Source organism: Microcaecilia unicolor, chromosome 5 (assembly GCF_901765095.1).
Source record: "Microcaecilia unicolor chromosome 5, aMicUni1.1, whole genome shotgun sequence".
In the NCBI taxonomy this organism is placed as follows: domain Eukaryota; kingdom Metazoa; phylum Chordata; class Amphibia; order Gymnophiona; family Siphonopidae; genus Microcaecilia; species Microcaecilia unicolor.
In genome coordinates, this window is record NC_044035.1 from 224,961,003 (window position 1) to 224,981,961 (window position 20,959).

Below are 20,959 nucleotides of genomic sequence, written 5' to 3' on the forward strand. Positions count from 1 at the left end.
TTATTATCAGTGAAACCCTAAAATTGTGAGGGGGAAGATAAGTTATCCAGCCAAGCCTCCTAAACCCCTGGAGTGCAAGCAGCCTTTAATACTACTTACTACTTAACATTTCTAGAGCGCTACTAGGGTTACGCAGCGCTGTACAAATTAACAAATAAGGACAGTCCCTGCTCAGAAGAGCTTACAATCTAAAGGACGAAATGTCAAGTTGGGGTAGTTTAGATTTCCTGAGAAAAGGTGTAGTGATTAGGTGCCGAAGGCGACATTGAAGAGGTGGGCTTTGAGCAATGATTTGAAGATGGGTAGGGAGGGGGCCCGGCGTATGGGCTCAGGGAGTTTGTTCCAAGCATGGGGTGAAGCGAGGCAGAAAGGGCGAAGCCTAGAGTTGGCGGTGGTGGAGAAGGGTACTGAAAGGAGGGATTTGTCAAGAGAGTGGAGGTTACGGGTGGGGACATAAGGGGAGATGAGAGTAGAGAGATAAGGAGGGGCTGCAGATCGAGTGCATTTGTAGGTGAGTAGGAGAAGCTTGAACTGTATGCGGTATCTGATCGGAAGCCAGTGAAGTGTCTTGAGGAGAGGGGTGATATGAGTATATCGGTTGAGGCGGAAGATAAGACGTGCGGCCGAGTTCTGGATGGACTGAAGGGGGGATAGATGGCTAAGTGGGAGGCCGGTGAGGAGTAGGTTGCAGTAGTCAAGGCGAGAGGTAATGAGAGAGTGGATGAGAGTTCCAGTGGTGTGCTCGGAGAGGAGGAGGCGAATTTTGCTAATGTTATAGAGAAAGAAGCGACAGGTCTTGGCTATCTGCTGGATATGCGCAGAGAAGGAGAGGGAGGAGTCGAAGATGACACCAAGGTTGCGGGCAGATGAGACAGGGACGATGAGGGTGTTATCAATTGAGATAGAGAGTGAAGGGAGAGGAGAAGTGGGTTTGGGTGGGAACACAATAAGTTCTGTCTTGGCCATGTTTAGTTTCAGGTGACGGTTGGACATCCAGGCAGCAATGTCGGATAGGCAGGCCAGTACTTTGGCCTGGGTTTCCGCAGTGATTTCTGGTGTGGAGAGATAAAGCTGGGTGTCGTCAGCATAAAGATGATAGTGGAAACCATGAGAAGAGATTAGGGAGCCTAAGGAAGAGGTGTAGATTGAAAAAAGAAGGGGCCCAAGGACAGAACCCTGGGGAACTCCGACAGAGAGCGGGATAGGGGAGGAGGATGAGCCATGAGAGTGCACTCTGAAGGTACGATGGGAGAGATAAGAGGAGAACCAGGAGAGGACAGAGCCCTGGAACCCAAAGGAGGACAGTGTGTCGAGAAGTAGGTTGTGATTGACAGTGTCAAAAGCGGCGGATAGGTCGAGGAGGATGAGGATTGAATAGTGACCTTTAGATTTGGCGAGGAACAGGTAATGACATCATTTGTTGCTTCTCCCCCAATAGCATCTCCAGAGCAAGAACTGATAGCAGAGAAGGATTTAGTTGAGCAACTCTTGAAGTGCTCTTTGAGCCCAAATACGCAGAGTCCACCTCCAGCGAGAGGAGACGCAGGGTGTCACCCTGATTGCTGAGAAGCAGATGGGTTGTGTGCAGCTTGAGCTGGATTCCAGAATTACAGGAAGCTCATTAGTTTTAGCATCTGCCTCAGGACAGAAAACAGCTGAGTTCCCCGTAAGAGCAGGGAGGCTCTATCTGCTGTTAATAATCAGAAAGGGAGCTGGGTAATTAGATAATCTGTCCCAGACTGTTAACACTGTTTCAAATAGTGGAAGCGTTTTGGCCCCGCCGATTAAGCCCCCCCCCCCCCCCCCCCGGTGGTAACTCTAGATGCTATCTGGCTGTACTAGTTCGGCTGGATACGTCAGTAACTAAAACTTCAGAGCAGCCTGCTGCAATTTCTAATAAGTTGGAAGTGAATAAAGCACAACAGGAGGGTACAATTAGTGAAATATCAAAAAAGGTGGCGAAATTGGAACAATCTGTAGAACATGCTAGTCTGCTTAATGTGGTTGTACACGACAGATTTTCCTCACAAAGGAGATTGGAAGTGATGGAAAATAAATTGAGAACTCTCAATTTGAGTTTTTTGACCTTCCCTGAAGTGTCTTTCCAGTTACCTAGGGACACTTTGAAGAAATACTTTGTAGAGTTGTTAAAGATTCCACCTGATTTGCACCCTCCTGTTGCAAGGGAAAATTAGGTTCTTACCTTGGTAATTTTCTTTCCTTTAGTCATAGCAGATGAAGCCATTACGTATAGGTTATGTCCATCAACCAGCAGGGGAGATAGAGAGCACTCAAACTTTCACAGTGCCCTCTTGGCCAGCTAGCTCCACTGCCTCTTCAGTATTTGAAGCTTCCAAAGCAGTATGGCAAACCGCAATGGGAATCACAAGAGCTTTCCTCACAGCGAACGATGGCCCATCACAAGGGCATGAACTCATAAAGGAGGGAATGCACATCCTCCTGGAGGGAATAAACTCATCCTCCTTATTGTATAAGTGGAGGGGAACACACGCGCCTCCTGGAGGGAATCACACATCCTCCCAACACACTGGAGGGAATGAACTCATCCTCCTATTTATAGAACTGGAGGGGAACACACGCGCCTCCTGGAGAGAATCAACACATCCTCCAAAAAAAACATGCTGGAGGGAATGAACACATCCTCCTAAATTTAAACTGAACATGAATCCTGAAGACTGTTTTCCAACTTTCTCCCAAGGAAGGAACTTCAGGAAATTAGAATAGAACCTGAAAAAACAGATTCACAGCATACAGACAATCATACAGGGAGGGCTCATGGCTTCATCTGCTATGACTAAAGGAAAGAAAATTACCAAGGTAAGAACCTAATTTTCCCTTCCTTGTCATCAAGCAGATGAAGCCATTACGTATGGGATGTAACAAAGCAATCCCTAGATAGGGTGGGAACAAGCCACACCACGCGCTAGCACTTGTGCACCAAAACGCGCATCCCTCCTGGCAGCCACATCCAGCCTGTAATGTCGGGCAAAGGAGAGCTTAGAAGCCCATGCTGCTGCACTGCATATCTCTTGAAGAGAGAGTGCTCCAGTTTCAGCCCAAGAGGAAGAAATCGCTCTAGTAGAATGTGCCTTAAAGGCTACAGGCGGAACCCTGCCGGCCAGCAGATAAGCTGAAAAGATAGTTTCTTTGAGCCAGCGGGCAATAGTGGCTTTAGACTCTGGAGACCCTCTGCGAGAACCGGATAGCAAAACAAACAGATGATCAGAAGTCCTGAAAGAGTTAGTAACTCGCAGATACTGCAGCAGAGTCCTGCGCACATCCAAAAGGTGCAGCTGCCCAAAAGATTCTGGAAACTCTTCCTCTGAAAAAGAGGGCAAGAAAATAGGCTGGTTTAGGTGAAAGCCTGAAAACACCTTAGGCATAAAGGAAGGCACGGTCCGAACCGTGACTCCGGACTCCGTGTCTCTACAGGACAGCGCCTGGAGCTCTGACACCCGTCTCGGCGCGGTAATGGCCACCAGAAAAACGGCCTTCAGTGTCAAATCTTTCTCCGATGCTCGCCGAAGCGGCTCAAAAGGAGATGCCTGCAGGGTTTTCAAAACTAGCCCCAGGTTCCAAGCTGGACAGGGTGCTCGCACTGGAGGTCGGAGCCGAAGCACCCCTCTAAGAAATCGTGCCACATATGGGTGAGCAGCCAAAGACACGCCTTCCACCTTACCACGAAGGGAGGCCAATGCTGCCACCTGCACCCGCAGGGAATTATAGGCCAAGCCTTTTTGTACACCTTCCTGCAAAAAGTCCAGAATCGGCGAGACAGGAGCCCGTATTGGAGCAATGGCTCTGGAAGCACACCAAGACTCAAACAGGCACCAAATCCTGGCATAAGCCACGGAAGTGGACCGCTTGCGGGCTTGCAGGAGAGTGGAAATAACTTTATTGGAATAACCTTTATCCCTCAATTGCGCCCTCTCAATAGCCATGCCGTAAGACCAAAGCGGCCGGCGTCCTCCATGGCTACCGGTCCCTGAGTCAACAGGTTCGGTACCAGAAGTAACGGCAGAGGAGCCTCCAGGAGCATCTGTCGGAGGTCTGCATACCAAGGTCTCCTTGGCCAATCCGGGGCAATGAGGACCACTTCTCCTGGGTGCAGCCGAATCCGCAAGAGCAGGCGCCCTATCAAGGGCCATGGGGGAAACACATAAAGAAGACCCGGAGGCCAGGGTTGAGCCAAGGCATCCAACCCCGCCGAGCGAGGATCTCTCCGTCTGCTGAAGAAGCACGGGACTTTGGTATTGGCACTTGTCACCATTAGATCCATCACGGGCTTGCCCCATTTGGCACAGATCTGCAGGAATACTTCGTCTGCCAGATTCCATTCTGCTGGATCGATCTGATGCCTGCTCAGATAATCGGCCTGCACATTGCTCTGACCTGCAATATGAGCTGCCGACAGACACTAAAGATGCAGCTCGGCCCAGTGGCAAATCAGTTCGGCCTGCGCAGCTAGTGCTCTGCACCTTGTTCCGCCTTGTCGATTTATATAGGCCACCGTTGTTGTGTTGTCCGACATCACTCTGACAGCCAATCCTTCCAGGGTCACTTGAAAGGCCAGAAGCGCCTGAAACACCGCTTTCAACTCTAGGCGGTTGATGGACCACTCCGACTCCTCGGGTGTCCATAGACCCTGGGCATGCTTCCCCTTGCAATGTGCGCCCCAGCCCTTCAGGCTGGCATCCGTTACCACTAGGCACCAAACGGGGAGCGTCAGCGGCATTCCTCGCCGCAGCATGCTGTCCAAGAGCCACCACTCCATGCTGAGTCGGGCCGCAGGGAGCCAAGTAAGTCTGCATTGGTAATCCTGAGAAATAGGAGACCATCTCCGGAGTAGGGAACACTGTAGAGGTCTCAGGTGCGCTCTCGCCCAGGGCACCACTTCCATCGTGGCTGTCATCGATCCTAGCAGCTGGACAATGTCCCAAGCTCGCGGGCGGGGCATCCTCAGGAGCAGACGGACCTGATTCTGAAGCTTGCACCGCCTTAGCTCGGGTAGGAACACATAGCCCGAGACTGTGTCGAACCTGGCCCCCAAAAATTCTAGAGATTGTGAAGGGGTCAGGTGACTTTTGGCCATATTGACGACCCAGCCTAGAGATTGCAGTACTGAGACCACTCTGGCTGTAGCTTGTAAGCTCTCTGTTGCAGAGTCTGCTCTGATGAGCCAGTCGTCTAGGTACGGGTGAACCCTGATACCTTCTCACCTGAGAAAAGCAGCTACTACCACCATTACCTTCGAAAAGGTTCGGGGAGCTGTGGCGAGGCCAAAAGGCAAGGCCCTGAACTGGAAATGTTTTCCCAACACCGCAAACCTCAGAAACTTCTGGTGCGGGGGCCAAATCGGTATGTGCAAGTAAGCTTCTTTCAGGTCTAGAGACGTGAGAAACTCTCCTGGCTGTACCGCCGCAATGACGGAGCGCAGGGATTCCATGTGAAAATGCCGCACTCTCAAGGGACTTGTTCACTTCTTTTAAGTCCAGAATAGGGCGAAAGGACCCACCTTTTCGCGGCACCACAAAGTAGATGGAGTATCGGCCACAGCCTTGCTCGGCGGGAGGCACCGGGGTCACTGCCCCTAACTGAATCAGACCTTGTAAAGTCTCCTCCACCGCCGCCTGCTTGACGGCAGAACCGCATCGGGACTCCACAAACACGTCTCTTACTGGGGCGTTGAATTCTATTCTGTATCCATCTCTGATCAGGTCCAGAACTCACTGATCTGAGGAAATCTTGGCCCACTCCTCGACAAAGAGGGAAAGCCGTCCTCCGATGACAGGCATCGAGGAGAGGGCCGGCGCACCATCATTGAGAGGGTCGCCCCTGAACTCCTGGTCTTGAGCCACCGGCTGCGGAACGCTTGTCCGAGCGAAAGGAGTTCCTCTGCTGACCACGGGCACGTGAAGTGAACCCAGCAGGACGCCCCGGGCGGTACCTTCTAGCTTCACGGAAGCGAGGTCTGTACGAGGAGTGGACCGCCTGGTCCTTAGAGGAAGGCCTCTGCCTATCTTCGGGCAAGCGCTGGGGTTTTGAATCACCCAGGCCTTTCACAATTTTCTCCAACTCCTCACCAAATAGGAGAAGTCCTTGAAAAGGCAACTTCACCAACCTTTGCTTAGAGGCCATGTCCGCTGCCCAGTGTCGTAGCCACAGAAGACGGCGAGCCGCCACTGCTACTGCCATTTGTTTAGCCGAAGCTCTGACAAGGTCATAAAGGGCATCAGCCAGAAAGGACAAGGCCACCTCCATCCGCGGAGCCACATCCAAGAAGGGCTCTGCTCCATCACCGGGCTGAGCCACTGCCTGTTGCAGCCAAGCTAGGCAGGCTCTAACAGCATAACAGCTGCATGCAGATGCCCGAACAGTGAGATCTGCAATTTCAAAGGACCGTTTCAATGCTGTTTCCAGCCTACGGTCTTGAACATCCTTCAGGGCAACACCTCCTTCAACAGGGAGGGTAGTTCTCTTTGTCACCGCAGTGACTAGGGCATCCACTGTAGGCATTTGAAAACGAGCCATATGTCCCTCACGCAGAGGGTATAACTGCCCCATAGCCCTGGAAACTCTCAAAGGTCCCTCGGGGTCAGCCCATTGAGCCGAAATAAGCTCTAGGATGGAGTCATGCAAAGGGAAGGCCCGAGCAGCTTTCTTGGTACTAGCCATCCTGGGATTACCCGAGGCCATGCCACTGTCAGGATCTTCAATCGAGAGGGCCTGCAGGGTATCTGAAATAAGCGCTGGCAGCTCATCACGGTGGAAAATCCTCACCGCGGAGGGATCATCCAGATCCTGTGGTAAATCCGCACCTGACTCTGGTTCCTCAGACCAAGAACGTCTGTCAGAGTTCTCCGAATCCTCACACCCCGACCACGGGGGGGAAAAAGGTGCACCACAATCTGAAGGGGGATTAACCCTTCTGCGCTTATCTTTAGGCCAAGCATCCTGGAAAAAAGCCTCACTGGGCAGTCCCAGGCCAGAATCCATCGGGGGGGGGGGGGGGGGGGGCAATCAGAGAAGCCTCAGGCGACCCTTGAGGAAGGGCTCTTTCATCATGTATGCTTTATGCAGCAAAAGCACAAAATCCGGGGAGAAAATCTCACCCTGGGCACCCAAATCCTGTCCGATGCTAGCCACTCCTGAAATAACCTCATCTCGAGGTGCCCCACCCGGCTCAGGTCTCTCCGTATTCACGGAGGCTGCGCCATGCGGTGTATGCAAAATGGCGCCCGCTGCCAGCTCAGAGCGGGAAGAAACATCGCTCGCCATGCTCGGGCCGGCTCCTACGCCAGAACAGCACGATTTACAGAGCCCTGCTACTGATTTGCGCTTGCCACAAGTGGAACAGCACTTTACATTGTCCGCAGCCATCGCCGAAAAACGGCAGTAAAATCCAAAATGGCGGTTTCGCTCCAAAATCGCCCCAATCGCTGGCCCACCCCAGAGGAGTTGGAAAACACTCTTACCTCAAAGGATCTAGTGTACAACTACGATCCTGCTGAAAATCAGGTCAAAAACCTCTGTTCCAGCGTCTCTGCGTTTAAAAAAACACGACGCGACTTTTTTTTTTTTTTTAAGCTGTGAGGAAAGCAGAGGTATTGAAGACTCCGGAGGCTCAGATGAGTGGGAAAGGGCGAACCTATATGCCTGCATCCACTGTTGGTGGGTAAGGACAGGGAAAGCAAGGCAATATGTCCACATCCACAGAGGTATGGGTAAGGCAGGGAAAGGGCTAACCTATGTGCCTTTAAAGGGAGGCTGCTATAGCCTCCAACACCCCGGTTAACAACTGGCAAGCCAGGAACCACCTCCCAGCAGATTTTTCTGGAGCTCGAACAAGCTGCAGCCACCCTGCTAGGGGAGATAGAGAATACTGAAGAGGCAGTGGAGCTAGCTGGCCAAGAGGGCACTGTGAAAGTTTGAGTGCTCTCTATCTCCCCTGCTGATTGATGGACATAACCCATACGTAATGGCTTCATCTGCTTGATGACAAGGAAAGTGTTATTTCTTGCTCGGTGAGATCTTGGCAAGGGAGCAATGAGAGAGCTGATATTTTCAACGATTGTCTTGATGTATGAGCCATCCTGGAATGATCTTTGGATGAAGAGACTAATAGAGCACCTTATTGGTAGCATTTGTGTTTGAGCAAGACAAAGATAAAATGTTTACTTTGGTCTCTCATAATCGGTCTGCTTTGTTTCTAGGTCAGAAATTGTGGTTATTTCTTGATTTGTGTAGAATAAAATGAGAAGGAAGAAATTCTTAGCTATAGCCCAGAAGGCGTGGAGGGGCATAATCGAAAGGGACGCCCAAGTTTTGTTGAGGACGTCCTTGCAAAACGTCGCGATGGAGGGGCGCAGAAACCCATATTATCAAAACAAGATGAATGTCCATCTTTTCTTTCGATAATACAGTCAGGGACGCCCAAATCTTGAAACTCAGGTCGTCCTTAGAGATGGTCGTTCCTAGACTTTGTCGTTTCTGATTTTTGGAGATAATGGAAACCAAGGACGCCCATCTCAGAAACGACCAAATGCAAGCCCTTTGGTCATGGGAGGAGCCAGCATTTGTAGTGCACTGGTCCCCCTGACATGCCAGGACACCAACCAGGCAACCTGCAGTGGACTTCATAAAATGCTCCCAGGAACATAGCTCCCTTACCTTGTGTGCTGAGCCCCCCCCCAACCCCCCTAAAACCCACTACCCAGAACTGTACACCACTACCATAGCCCTTACAGGTGAAGGGGGACACCTAGATGTGGGTACAGTGGGTTTCTGGTGAGTTTTGGAAGGCTCGCTGTTTCCTCCACAAATGTAACAGGTAGGGAAGGGGATGGGCCTGGGTCCGCCTGCCTGAAGTGCACTGCACACACTAAAACTACTCCACGGACCTGCATGCTGCTGTGATGGACCTGAGTATGACATCTGAGACTGGCAGGAAATATTTTAAAAGATGTTGTTTTGAGGGTGGGAGGGAGTTAGTGATCACTGGGGGAGTAAGGGGAGGTCATCCCGATTCTCTCCGGTGGTCATCTGGTCATTTCAGCCACCTTTTTGTGCCCTGGTCATAAGAAAAACAGGACCAGGTAACGTCGTCCAAGTGCGACGCCCTTTTTTCCATTATGGGTCGAGAACGTCCATGTGTTAGGCATGCACAAGTCCCGCCTTCACTACACTTCTGATATGCCCCCTTGAACTTTGGCCGTCCCTGCGATGGAAAGCAGTTGGGGACGTGCAAAATCGGCTTTCGATTATACCGATTTGGACAATCCTGTGAGAAGGACGCCCATCTTCCGATTTGTGTCGAAAGATGGGCGTCCTCTTTCAAAAAATGAGCCTGATTATGCGGAGAATGCAGGTGTTTATTATATTCTCTTGTAAGCGTATTGTGACTTATGATTCTCATAGGTATATTTTCTTTGGACCTGCATTTGTATTTTTAAAGCCACTGCACAGGGGAGGTGGATGAAAGTTCCACTAAACAGAATCTGCTGGAATGGGCAGTCAGCTGATCTCTGCACAGACTGAAGCCTTTCTTTCTTCATGCCTGGCTAAAAGCAGTCTCTTTTCCTCCTCTAGATGGCTTTAAAGTTTGAGAAGGCTTTCTCTCTGGGTTCATGGAAACATACAAGCACAGTGCTTATAAGCAGTTCACTTCTAATCAGATCCGAGCTAGATTAAACATACAAAGTGGAAAGAAAATGGCTTCTCTGGGGCATGTTTTGTGTTTGTATGTTGACTAAAAGTTTTTGGAGAACAGCAGTAGAATATTTAAGTGGTGGCTTAGGAAAAAGGGAGGTTGTAGTGCTGGGTCTACAACTATTTCATGATTTAAATTCAATGCCTGGTGTATGAAAGGGGGAAGGGTTGTTGCTGTTTTTATCTCACCCAGAATGTAAACTGCACTGAACCCTGGAAAGGGGATATTAGCGGTATACAAGAATTGATTTGATTATTGAAGAAGGCTTTTCTTCTAAGGCAAAAGTGTGTGTTGATCGAATAGAGAATGAAAGAATCCCCAAATCTTATACAATGGAAAAATGAACTGCTCCAATTATTGAAATATGAATAAATTGATACTTTAATGGGATCACCAGGTCAATAGAGGAATTTTAAGCAGATTTGGGCACCATTATGGAATAGCCTAAACAGTGGCGTAGCCAGACCTCGATGTAGAGGGAATCCAGATCCCAAAGTGTGTGTGTGTGTGTGTGGGGGGGGGGGGGGGGGCATTTTGGCCTGCCTCCCCGCTGCTGCCCCCCTCCCCGCCACCGCTTCCTCTTCACATACCTTGGCTGGCAGGGTTGGGGACCCCTGCCAGCTGAAGCATTTGACCAGTGCTGGTCTCTGCCGCATTGCCTGCCCTGCTCTTCCCCTTATGACACGTGCAGCCAAACCAGGGGCCCCAGAGCTAATTTTGGGGAACCCACGCCCCCATGCCCCCCCCCCCCCCCGTAGCTACACCACTGGCCTAACACAACTAGTGTGCAATCTCTTGTTGAATATATAATAGTAGATACGGAAAGGTAGGTAGGGATGAGATGGGAATAGGGAGGAAATACAATTCCAGTCACAGAGAAGCAGTATTTGGCTGATTTATGGTTCTTGTACTGTTGAAAGGGCAAGAGTAATAAGGAAGGTAGTAGGATATACTGGGAACAGGGGGAGAAATATAGAAGACAATGAAAGTAAAAATAAAAATATTATTTTTTTCCAACTATATAACAAAGAACTGGACTCTGGATGAATATTTAGAAAGATGTTTCATAATTGTATGTATTGCATGAGTTTCTGAGTACAGCAACTGGACTGTGTTTCTCTGTTTTTCTATATAATTAAAATATGATTTTAAAAAATCATACAGAGTGAGTATCAAAGTTCTGGATGTTTTTGCCACACTGCACCAGAGGCACATTCCTAACTCTGGTTAGAACATATCCAAAAACATAAAAATAATAATTTAATTCTACTGTATGAAAATGTTGAACAGCGTCGGAACACACAGAAGATGAACCTCTCAGTTTTGTAGAAAACTTTGTTTTCGTGTCTGTTCAGCAGAGGGGGCGGGGGGAACTGCTGCAAATGAGAAGGGCCGCAAATGCTCATAACTTTGCACTTGGCTCTGGGAGAACTGTTCTTTCCCAGCAACGTGTCATGACATCACCCACTTGTGCATGACTCAGTCCTGTTTATCAGTAGAAAACAGCTCTTTTCAACACATATGTAAGTGATATTGTATATGAGCTGTCAAGAAAGATTTGTCTTTTTGTGGTGGATTATATCAAAATCTGAAATAGGGCAGTCACTGAGGAAGGTGTGGAAAATATCACAAAGGATCTAGCAAGCAGGGGTTCTCAACCCAGACCTTAGGACACACCTAGTCAGTCATGTTTTCAGGATATCCACAATGAATATGCATTTGTCCTTAAGTAACCACTATACTAATTAGATACATTTGTAATTTATTGTATGCTTGTATCAAATCTTTACTGTGCAAAACCATTTACCATGATTATTATCATATCCTATTTTCCTCTAATGATACTATCCAATCATTCTATCCAATCATACCATGCCTAATTATACAGATCCCAATTATGATACAACTTTTCAAAGAATTTTAAGACCATGCGATTTAACATATGTTAACAATCTTTTTCTTATTGATTTTATGACCTGATAATTCAATGGTCCTACTATAGATTACTTTAGATATATTCAGTCAAATCTCCAAAAGCACTTTTCCAATCGTATATTCATCTGTCTCCACATTAGGCTGTTACCGTTGGGTTGTTGACATCAGAGATATCCCAAACTAGGAGGGATAATCTGTGTATTACCCAATGGACCAGGCATTTTTAAGATCAGAGATATAATCAATAAACATTGGCCCGTGTTGGGTATTTTGGATGGGTTTGAAGAAAAACCCAGATATGCATATACCAGGGGTAGAAACATTGGGGAATTACTAAAGACAGGTGAAGGCAGATGCAGGAGAAAAAGGGGGCCACTCTAGGTGCAAAGAGTGTGTGTATTGCCCGTATGCTTCACAGACAGAATGGATATTGATTCCAAATCAAATTCATGCTAAAAAATATTTCTTACAAGATAAAACTGACTGTGAATATGATATGGTTGAATATGCAGTAACTTGCCCGTGTGGCCTAAGGTATATCGGGCAAACAATAAAAAAAAAGTAAAATTACGTATGGCACAATATTTAAGTAACATTAGATTACTAAAAACGGATATGCCATTGGTAGAACATTGGATTACTGAGAGCCATTCTATAGAAGAGTTCAGATTTGTAGTGCTGGTACAATTTAGAGTAGGGGAAATGATGTGCAAGGAACAATGATTCATCTTTGAATGGCGCACAGTATACCCCATGGGTCTCAATAAAGAAGTGGATTGGGCAAGCCTGTGAATTGGATTAATGTGGGAGGAGCCATTGCTTTTTAGATGTAGTTAAATACAGTGAGCGCATGCGCTGGCGTTTCACGAACAGCGGCGCCATTGTTCACAGATTCTTGAGGAGGATTAAACCTGCATGAGCAGCTGGAGTGAAACTGGAGGTACATAATTTGTATAAGAAGGAACTATAGGGTGTAATGAGAGATGAATATTATTAGAATTGATGATATATGTTTACCATGACATCAGTTCTATTTTCCTCATAGTTAAAACCCTGATGATGCCTTCGGATGAAACGCATCGATTGCGTAGGGTTTGACGGTGCTGGAAGCTGTTATTAAATCAGCTGTTATTAAATCAATTGATGACATCAGGACAATCAGGAGACAAAGTATTTATTGTCCAAACGGTAACGACCTAATGTGGAGACAGATGAATATGCGATTGGAAAAGTGCTTTTGGAGATTTGACTGAATATATTTATAGTAATCTATAGTAGGACCATTGAATTATCAGGTCGTAAAATCAATAAGAAAAAGATTGTTAACATATGTTAAATCGCATGATCTTAAAATTCTGTGAAAAGTTGTATCATAATTAGGCATGGTATGATTGGATAGAATGATTGGATAGTATCATTAGAGGAAAATAGGATATGATAATAATCATGGTAAATGGTTTTGCACAGTAAAGATTTGATACAAGCATACAATAAATTACAAATGTATTTCATTAGTATGAGCAATGTCGGCAGCAGGAAGAGAGGCAGCCAAGTTCTCTCCTACTGAGGCAGCACTGGGGCAGTTCTGGCAGCAGATCTCATCAGCTGGCAGGGAGTAGGCATCCGAGTCAAAGGGTACTCCAGTAGTGGAGGGGTCCTGAGCCCAAAGTAGGGGGCCCAGGCCCCTAAGGTCCCCCACTGCTACACCACTGGTGTGGAGTGATCACATCTGATGACCTTAAGGTGGCCAAACAGGTAGATGACGGCAAAGCCATATATTTTGGTGTATTGGGAGAGCAAAGGCCAGTAGGAAAAAGGATGTAATAATGTCTCTATTTAAGTTTCTGGTGACCCGGCATTTGAAATACTGTGTGCAAACTGGACACTGCATCTTCAAAAGAATATAAACCAGATGGAGCTGGTCCAGATGGTGGCCATTAAAAGGGTCCATGAATTTTAACCTAAAGCTTATAAAGAAAGACTGTAAGATCTAAGTATGTATACTCTGGAAGAAAGGCATGATAGGGGAGATGAGAGAAAGATTTAAGTAACGCCAAGGTATAAATGCATAGTTATACTTCAACTGTAAGAGGTTCTGGAACAAGAACTCATAGAATGAGAGAGAAAGGGGCTAGACCCAGGAGTAATCCAGAAAAACAATTTCTTTATGGAAAGGTTGGAACAGCCTGCCACTGGAGATGGTGGAGATAAGGATACTATCTGAATTCAAGAAATCATGGGATAAGCACAGAGAATCGCTGAGGAAGAGACTGTATAGCTTAATAGTTACATAGTAACATAGTAGATGATGGCAGAAAAAGACCTGCACGGTCCATCCAGTCTGCCCAACAAGATAACTCATATTTGCTACTTTTTGTGTATACCCTACTTTGATTTGTACCTGTGCTCTTCAGGGCACAGACCGTGTAAGTCTGCCCAGCACTATCCCCGTCTCCCAACCACCGGCTCTGGCACAGACCGTATAAGTCTGCCCAGCAGTATCCTCGCCTCCCAACCACCAGCCCTGCCTCCCAACCACCGGCTCTGGCACAGACCGTACAAGTCTGCCCAGCACTATCCCTGCCTCCCAACCACCAGTCCCACTTCCCACCACCGGCTCTGGCACAGACCGTATAAGTCTACCCAGCACTATCCCCGCCTCCCAACCACCAGCCCCGCCTCCCGATCTTGACTAAGCTCCTGAGGATCCATTCCTTCGGCACAGGATTCCTTTATGCTTATCCCACGCATGTTTGAATTCCGTTACAGTTTTCATTTCCACCACCTCCCGTGGGAGGGCATTCCAACCATCCACTACTCTCTCCGTGAAAAAATACTTTCTGACATTTTTCTTGAGTCTGCCCCCCTTAAATCTCATTTCATGTCCTCTCGTTCTACCATCTTCCCATCTCCGGAAAAGGTTCGTTTGCGGATTAATACCTTTCAAATATTTGAACGTCTGTATCATATCACCCCTGTTTCTCCTTTCCTCCAGAGTATACATGTTTAGTTCAGCAAGTCTCTCCTCATACGTCTTGTAACGCAAATCCCATACCATTTTCGTAGCTTTTCTTTGCACCGCTTCAATTCTTTTTACATCCTTAACAAGATACGGCCTCCAAAACTGAACACAATACTCCAGGTGGGGCCTCACCAACGACTTATACAGGGGCATCAACACCCCCTTTCTTCTGCTGGTCACACCTCTCTCTATACAGCCTAACAACCTTCTAGCTAAGGCCACCGCCTTGTCACACTGTTTCGTCGCCTTCAAATCCTCAGATACTATCACCCCAAGATCCCTCTCTCCGCCCGTACCTATCAGACTCTCCCCGCCTAACACATACGTCTCCCATGGATTTCTATTCCCTAAGTGCATCACTTTGCATTTTGCATAGTTGATGTGGAGGGGCAGACTGGATAGGTTGTGTGGTTTTTAACTGTTGTCATTTTTGTTCTGTTATATAGGTTTTGATGCACTATTTCAGTAACCTCTCTCTGTTCATGACAAATAGCCAAAGTTCAAGGACAGAGGCCATAGTAACGCCAGCCTTGTCTATACTCTTACTTACTTGGTAGCTGCTTCATCATGGGTGACTATAAGGATGATGGCTTTTTCGGGAGTTTCTTTCAGGAATTTGACCACTTCTCCAGAGACTTCTATCAATGAAAAATTAAATTGTTATATCTTAATCTTTAATGCACGTGGATTTGCCTGCAGATCAGCACTATAACACTAGAAGTGTAAGCGGGCAGTTTTCAGCCTGCATCATCAAAGGCATGTTTCCTTAGTCGGTGAGAAAAACAAGGGGGAAAAAACACACACACACAGGATAGTTCCCTGCAGATATTCTTCACCTAACTCACATTCAAAAAATAATTTTGGCCATGGACATTGATTTCAGCAGTGGTTGGAGTCCAATATTTTAAACGAAATGGTAGATTAGAGACAGGTTGAAAACTTCTATAAATCTTGTGAATGCTCAAAATAATATCTGGAAGGCAGTGAAAGTTGGTTGTATTTGCACCATCAGATGTCACCCACTTGTGTGGCTGATTCATTTTGCTTATCAACATAAAATACCCAGGTGATATGATCAGAAATCTAATGTTATATTTTCATCAATTTCAAAGAAAAAGGGTGCTGCTGCTGGCAACTGTGGCAATTTCATCTGTTCCATTCCCCAACCTGCTTACCGTTTCCTCCTTGCTCTTTCCCAAGGCCTGAACTACTGCATCTGCCTTTTTTCTCTCTCCTGGGTTCTTTGCTTACACCCTATGCTGTCTATTAAAATGTTTTATTTATTTATTTCTTACATTTGTATCCCACATTTTCCCACCTATTTGTAGGCTCAATGTGGCTTACATAGTGCCGGGGCGGCATTTCCAGACTCCGGTGTAAACAAATACATTGTAGTATACTATGCCATACTTGTACTGTTATTTGAATATTTTTACTGCTGTAATTGCTTATCTGAATTCCTTCAAAAAGGTAGTAAATAAATTCTAATAAATAGATTTTTCCTTTTACTATTTGTAGCTTAACATAAGGCTCCTCCCATGTTCCAATCTGCTGCCACTGTCACCTCCACCTGTTCTCCTTCCTGAGCTCCAATCTGTGCCTAGTGACTCCTCCTGCCTTCTGTTCCAGTTCCATTCTGCAACTTCCCCTTCCTTCCCTCTCAGAACTTAATCATCCACTGCAGCCACTGCCACCTCTTCGTTCCTTACTGGACCACAATCTGCTGTTGCATCCTCCTTTCTTCCCTCAGCCTGATCAGTTACTGCGGTCAGAACTGCTGCTGCTGAATTCTCCACAGGCCCTTATTTGCTGCTGCCAGCAACTGTGTGGCAATTTCATCTCTACGATGCCCCAATCTCATATTGCTTCCTCCTTGCCAAGGCAACCATGTTTTGCATTGTTTTTGCAGTAGCTAGTAATTATGCATGTTTTCTTTGAACTAAACTGCTCATGATAATATTGAGTCCTCGTACATTATTCCAGGATTACACCACCACCAGTCAGCCTGATTAGTCTCAACATTTCCTTCTTCCACATGCCCCCTAGAGACCACAGCAGGAAGAACAATTCCCCTGGTCACTCCAGAACAAAAAATACTCATCTCTAAGGTTTCACCTTCCTATGTTCCTAGGGAAAACAGACTCATTCTTACCCTTTTCATATGTGTCAAAACATTTAGTTTGTATAACCTTTCCTGTTCCATCTGAAAGTAAAGTGAAAGAGACCATTTATAAAAATCACACTGTTATTTTTTAATCAGTCTTTATCCAATTTTATTCTAGCCAGGGCCACTGAGAGATTGAGCCAGGCCCGGGATAGGACAGCCGCTACTGCCCCCCCCCCCCAAGACTGTCTCTGTCAGCATCCCCCAGACCGCCACATAGCCAGACCACAAAAATTAGGGCTGGGGTGGGGGGGGGGGGGCACATTTTGCCCTACCTCACTGCCCCCCGCCGCAACTCCATATACCTTAGCTGGCGGGGGACCCAAGCCCGTCAGCAGAAGCCTTCCTCCAGCTCTGCTCTCCACTGCATTGCCTACCCTGTGGCTACATTTCCCCTCATGTCACGCATGAAGCACGATGTGAGGGGAAAAGTAGCCACAGGGCAGGCAATGTGGTGGAGAACAGCACTGGAGGAAAGCTTCTGCTGGCGGGGCTTGGGGAACCCCGCCAGCCAAACCAGAGACCCCAAAGCCCTATGTCTGCTCCTCCCCAGCCTCTAAATGGGGGCCCAGAACTGGAGTTTTCTCTCTCCTGCTCCTGATGGGACACGATCACCCGGGTCCCCTCAGGAGCAAGAGAGACAAAGACCCCGGCTCCAGCACCCTTTGGAGGCCGGACCCAGAGAATACTTGCCCCCCTGCACCCCCCCCCCCCCCCCCCCCCGCTTCTCGGTGGCAACTGAGCTATAGCTATGTGTTTGAGAGAAAAATAAAAGACATTTCAGGTTAGGAGCATTCACAAAACAGAGATCTGAAATAAATTGTGGAACATTTGTAGATAAGCAAAACTTGTAGACTGTAGGCCATCAAAACTAGAAAGAGAAATAAACACTGTGTAATGTTAAATATAGGAATTATCCTTATGTTTGTCTTAAAAGGCTGTGCACCCAATGCTCCTGCTTACTTATACAAACTTTTAGTCCCCTACTCTCCCTCACGACATCTTCAGTCCTCTTCAGGAAACCTCCTTTGTTTGCCACCTTCCTCCGCTCTTCACTTATCACTATCGTGTGCCACAGCTTTCAGTTACTTAGGTCCTAGGATGTGACATGATCTTCCCTCCTCTCAGAGTTGATATGGCTCTGCAATTATTTACCCCTGGATTCTATATAGCACAACCTAAGTTGCGCACACCAATCCAGTCATATTCTGGATTTGAATGTGCAACTTAATTAGTTAACAAGCCAACCTGCGCCAATAATTGCCACTTAAACAATTGACACTAATTGGCATTAATTAGAATTTACATGTAGAATTGTCTAAGCGTATTCTGCAATGTGATGTGCGTAAATTCTAAGTAACAGTTGAAAAGGGGGCGTGGCCATTGAATGGGTGGGTCGTGGGAGTTTCTAAAATCTATACATGTCATTATAGAATACACAAAGTCCACGCGTAATTTAAGCGTCAGCATTTACGCCAAATTTTACTTGGTGTAACTGCCCACGACTAAATTTAGTTGTGTAGACCAGCACTGGGCGCATTCTATAAACAGCACAGAAATTTAGGCTTATTCTATAAAATATGCATAGGTGTATTTCATTTCAGTGCTGAATTTTTTAGGCATGATATATATATATAATCTAGTCCTTAAGGTCTTCCTCAAAACCTTCCTTTTCTCATCCTCTTTTTCCTCTACCAGATCTTAGATCTTTGCTTGCCCCTCCTCCCCCCAGTTTCTTTCTGCTTTTAGCTTGTTATAAACCACTTAGTTGTCTGTATGGGATCAATTTGCGGTATATCAAATGCCTGGAAATAAATCCCCTCCCTCCACCTTTAAAAGCAAATTCTCTCCCTCCAAATTTACCCCCTTTTTCTTTTGAAGAAATGGGGATAAAAGCCAAGTTGTACATTAAACAGAGAGCACTTTGTTTCTTTCTAATCTTTTCTTCACCTTTGCCGAGCTCTATTGGTTCAATGTGAGAGACGAGGGCTTTGGGCATTATGGGAGCAACTCAATAACTTGGCACCTCTATTATGCTTTACTTCTATTACTCTTTCCGGCTGTACGTGATGTTAGGTTTAAGAGTCTGTTGTCAACTTCTATTTCTTACAAGGCAGTATTATTTTGGAATTTATTACCTTTACAACTTCGAATGATGAGAAATTATTTACTTTTTAGGAAGTCATTGAAGGCTTTTATTTCAGAAATATTTTAATGCATTATTTTGAGTATTGTGGTTCTTTAGTTTTCATGTTTATTGCACTTAGAAATGTTTGATTTGTTGATCTGAACATATGGTTCACTTCTTTTTTAAATTCTGTGATCCGCTTTGAACTATCACAGTATTAGCAGGATACAAGTCCAGTGTAAAGTAAAGAGATGTATGAAACTTACAGCTCTCTATGTCCCATCCATGCTCCTCCCCTGTGTAATATGCACTGTGTGAGTTTAAATGGGTATTTGCGGAATAGCACTTCAGAAGAATACTGGCATTTATATGTGTCTATGTAAACATACACACACATTATTATTCTAAACATTGATAGATCTCAGTTGGCTAATATTCAACTGGGCCAATATTCAGCCCACGGAAGGCAGCCTACATAAGTGTCGTGATCAGCGCTGACCCCGGCTATTCAATGCCAGGCTATTTCCAGTGACAGGCATTAAATATTTGGGTTTATTTTGGATGCTAAAAAGTTAACTGGCTATGCGGATAGTCAGCGCTAACCGGTTAACTTATTAGTGGTCAAAAATAGGCCTGTAGGCAGCCTATTATGAGCTAGCTGGTTTGGTGCTGAATATTAACCAGTTATCTCTCGCTGATCTTCGACTGAATATCCGCGGTTAGGTGCTTAAACGCTATTTGACCGGCCTATAGGTCAGTGAATTTATGAATTACTTCTCGTTGAACTGGTAGGTTTGGAAGACTAGAAGGTGTACTGCTTGTCAGTTTTCATGTTTCCTATATCTTGTCCTTTAAACCTTCTTTATCTATCCTCTCCTGTGTTAACTAAACAAAAAGAAGCCACAAAGTCTTCCACAAAACAGCAGCAAGCAAAAGCCAAGGAGATGGAAGTCACCAAACCCACAAGTTCAAAGACTACAAGTTCCGGCGGATGCAGTTAAGAAGTTCCAAAATATTTATTCACAAATAGTGGATACAGGCAAGACCCGACACGGGCTAGTATGCCAAAACACGGCCCATGTGGGATCTTGCCTGAATCCACTATTTGGGAATAAATATTTTGGAACATCTCAACTGCAGTGGATTTGGTGACTTTCACCTCCTTGGCTTTTGCTAACTGTCCTATTTATGACATGACATTCCTTTTCTAAACTGTGTAGAGCTTTTTATGTAATTGTAAACTGCTTGGATCAGATTCTGGAAGGATATATCAAACGCATGAATAAACATAAACATATAAGTTGATTATTCTAAACATTTACATGCATATAAATGTGAACACCTAGTTTATAGTACCAGTGGCGTACCAAGGGGGGGGGGGGGGGGCGGTCCGCCCTGGGTGTCAGTGGGTGGGGGGGGGGGGTGATCCGCATTGCTCCCGCTGCTCCCACTTTACCTTTAAAAAAATTTTTTGAAGCGTCGTTGCAGGCAGCGCCTTGCGTCTGCCCTGCTTGTTCTAAAAGAAGTAAATCTCTTCGCTTCGTCGTCGTCGGGCCTCATTATGTCCCACCCTCCTCTGAGGTAATTTCCGCGAGGGCGGGACATAGTGAGGCCCGACGACGACGAAGCGAAGAGATTTACTTCTTTTACAACAAGCAGGGCAGACGCAAGGCGCTGCCTGCAACGACGCTTCAAATTTTTTTTTTTTAAAGGTAGGGTGGGAGTAGGAGAGTCGGGTCGGGGTGGGCTCCTCAGATGGGAGAGGGGTGTTGTGGGGGTTCTCACATGGGGAGGGGAGGGGAGGGGAGGGGAGGGGGTTTTCATATGGTGAGAAGGGGACTGAGTGGGGAGGGGGTTCTCAGATGGAAGAGGGGTGTTGTGGGGGTTTTCATATGGGAGAAGGGGACTGAGTGGGGAGGGGGTTTTCAGAATGGGAGAGGGGTGTTGTGGGGGTTCTCACATGGGGAGGGGAGTGGGTTT

General features: G+C 46.5%; 1 protein-coding gene across 1 annotated transcript in view; it reads right to left on the reverse strand.

Moving 5' to 3' along the window:
- The window catches only part of LOC115471321 (protein FAM3B-like), an 81,391-nt gene that overhangs the window by 17,296 nt on the left and 43,136 nt on the right, over window positions 1–20,959 (reverse strand). The window contains exons 2-3 of the mRNA XM_030205022.1: window positions 16,840–16,890; window positions 15,238–15,325 (exon numbers count right to left, since the gene is read on the reverse strand). Of these exons, the coding sequence (XP_030060882.1) occupies window positions 15,238–15,325; window positions 16,840–16,890 (139 nt within the window). The remainder of the gene's footprint in view (window positions 1–15,237; window positions 15,326–16,839; window positions 16,891–20,959) is intronic.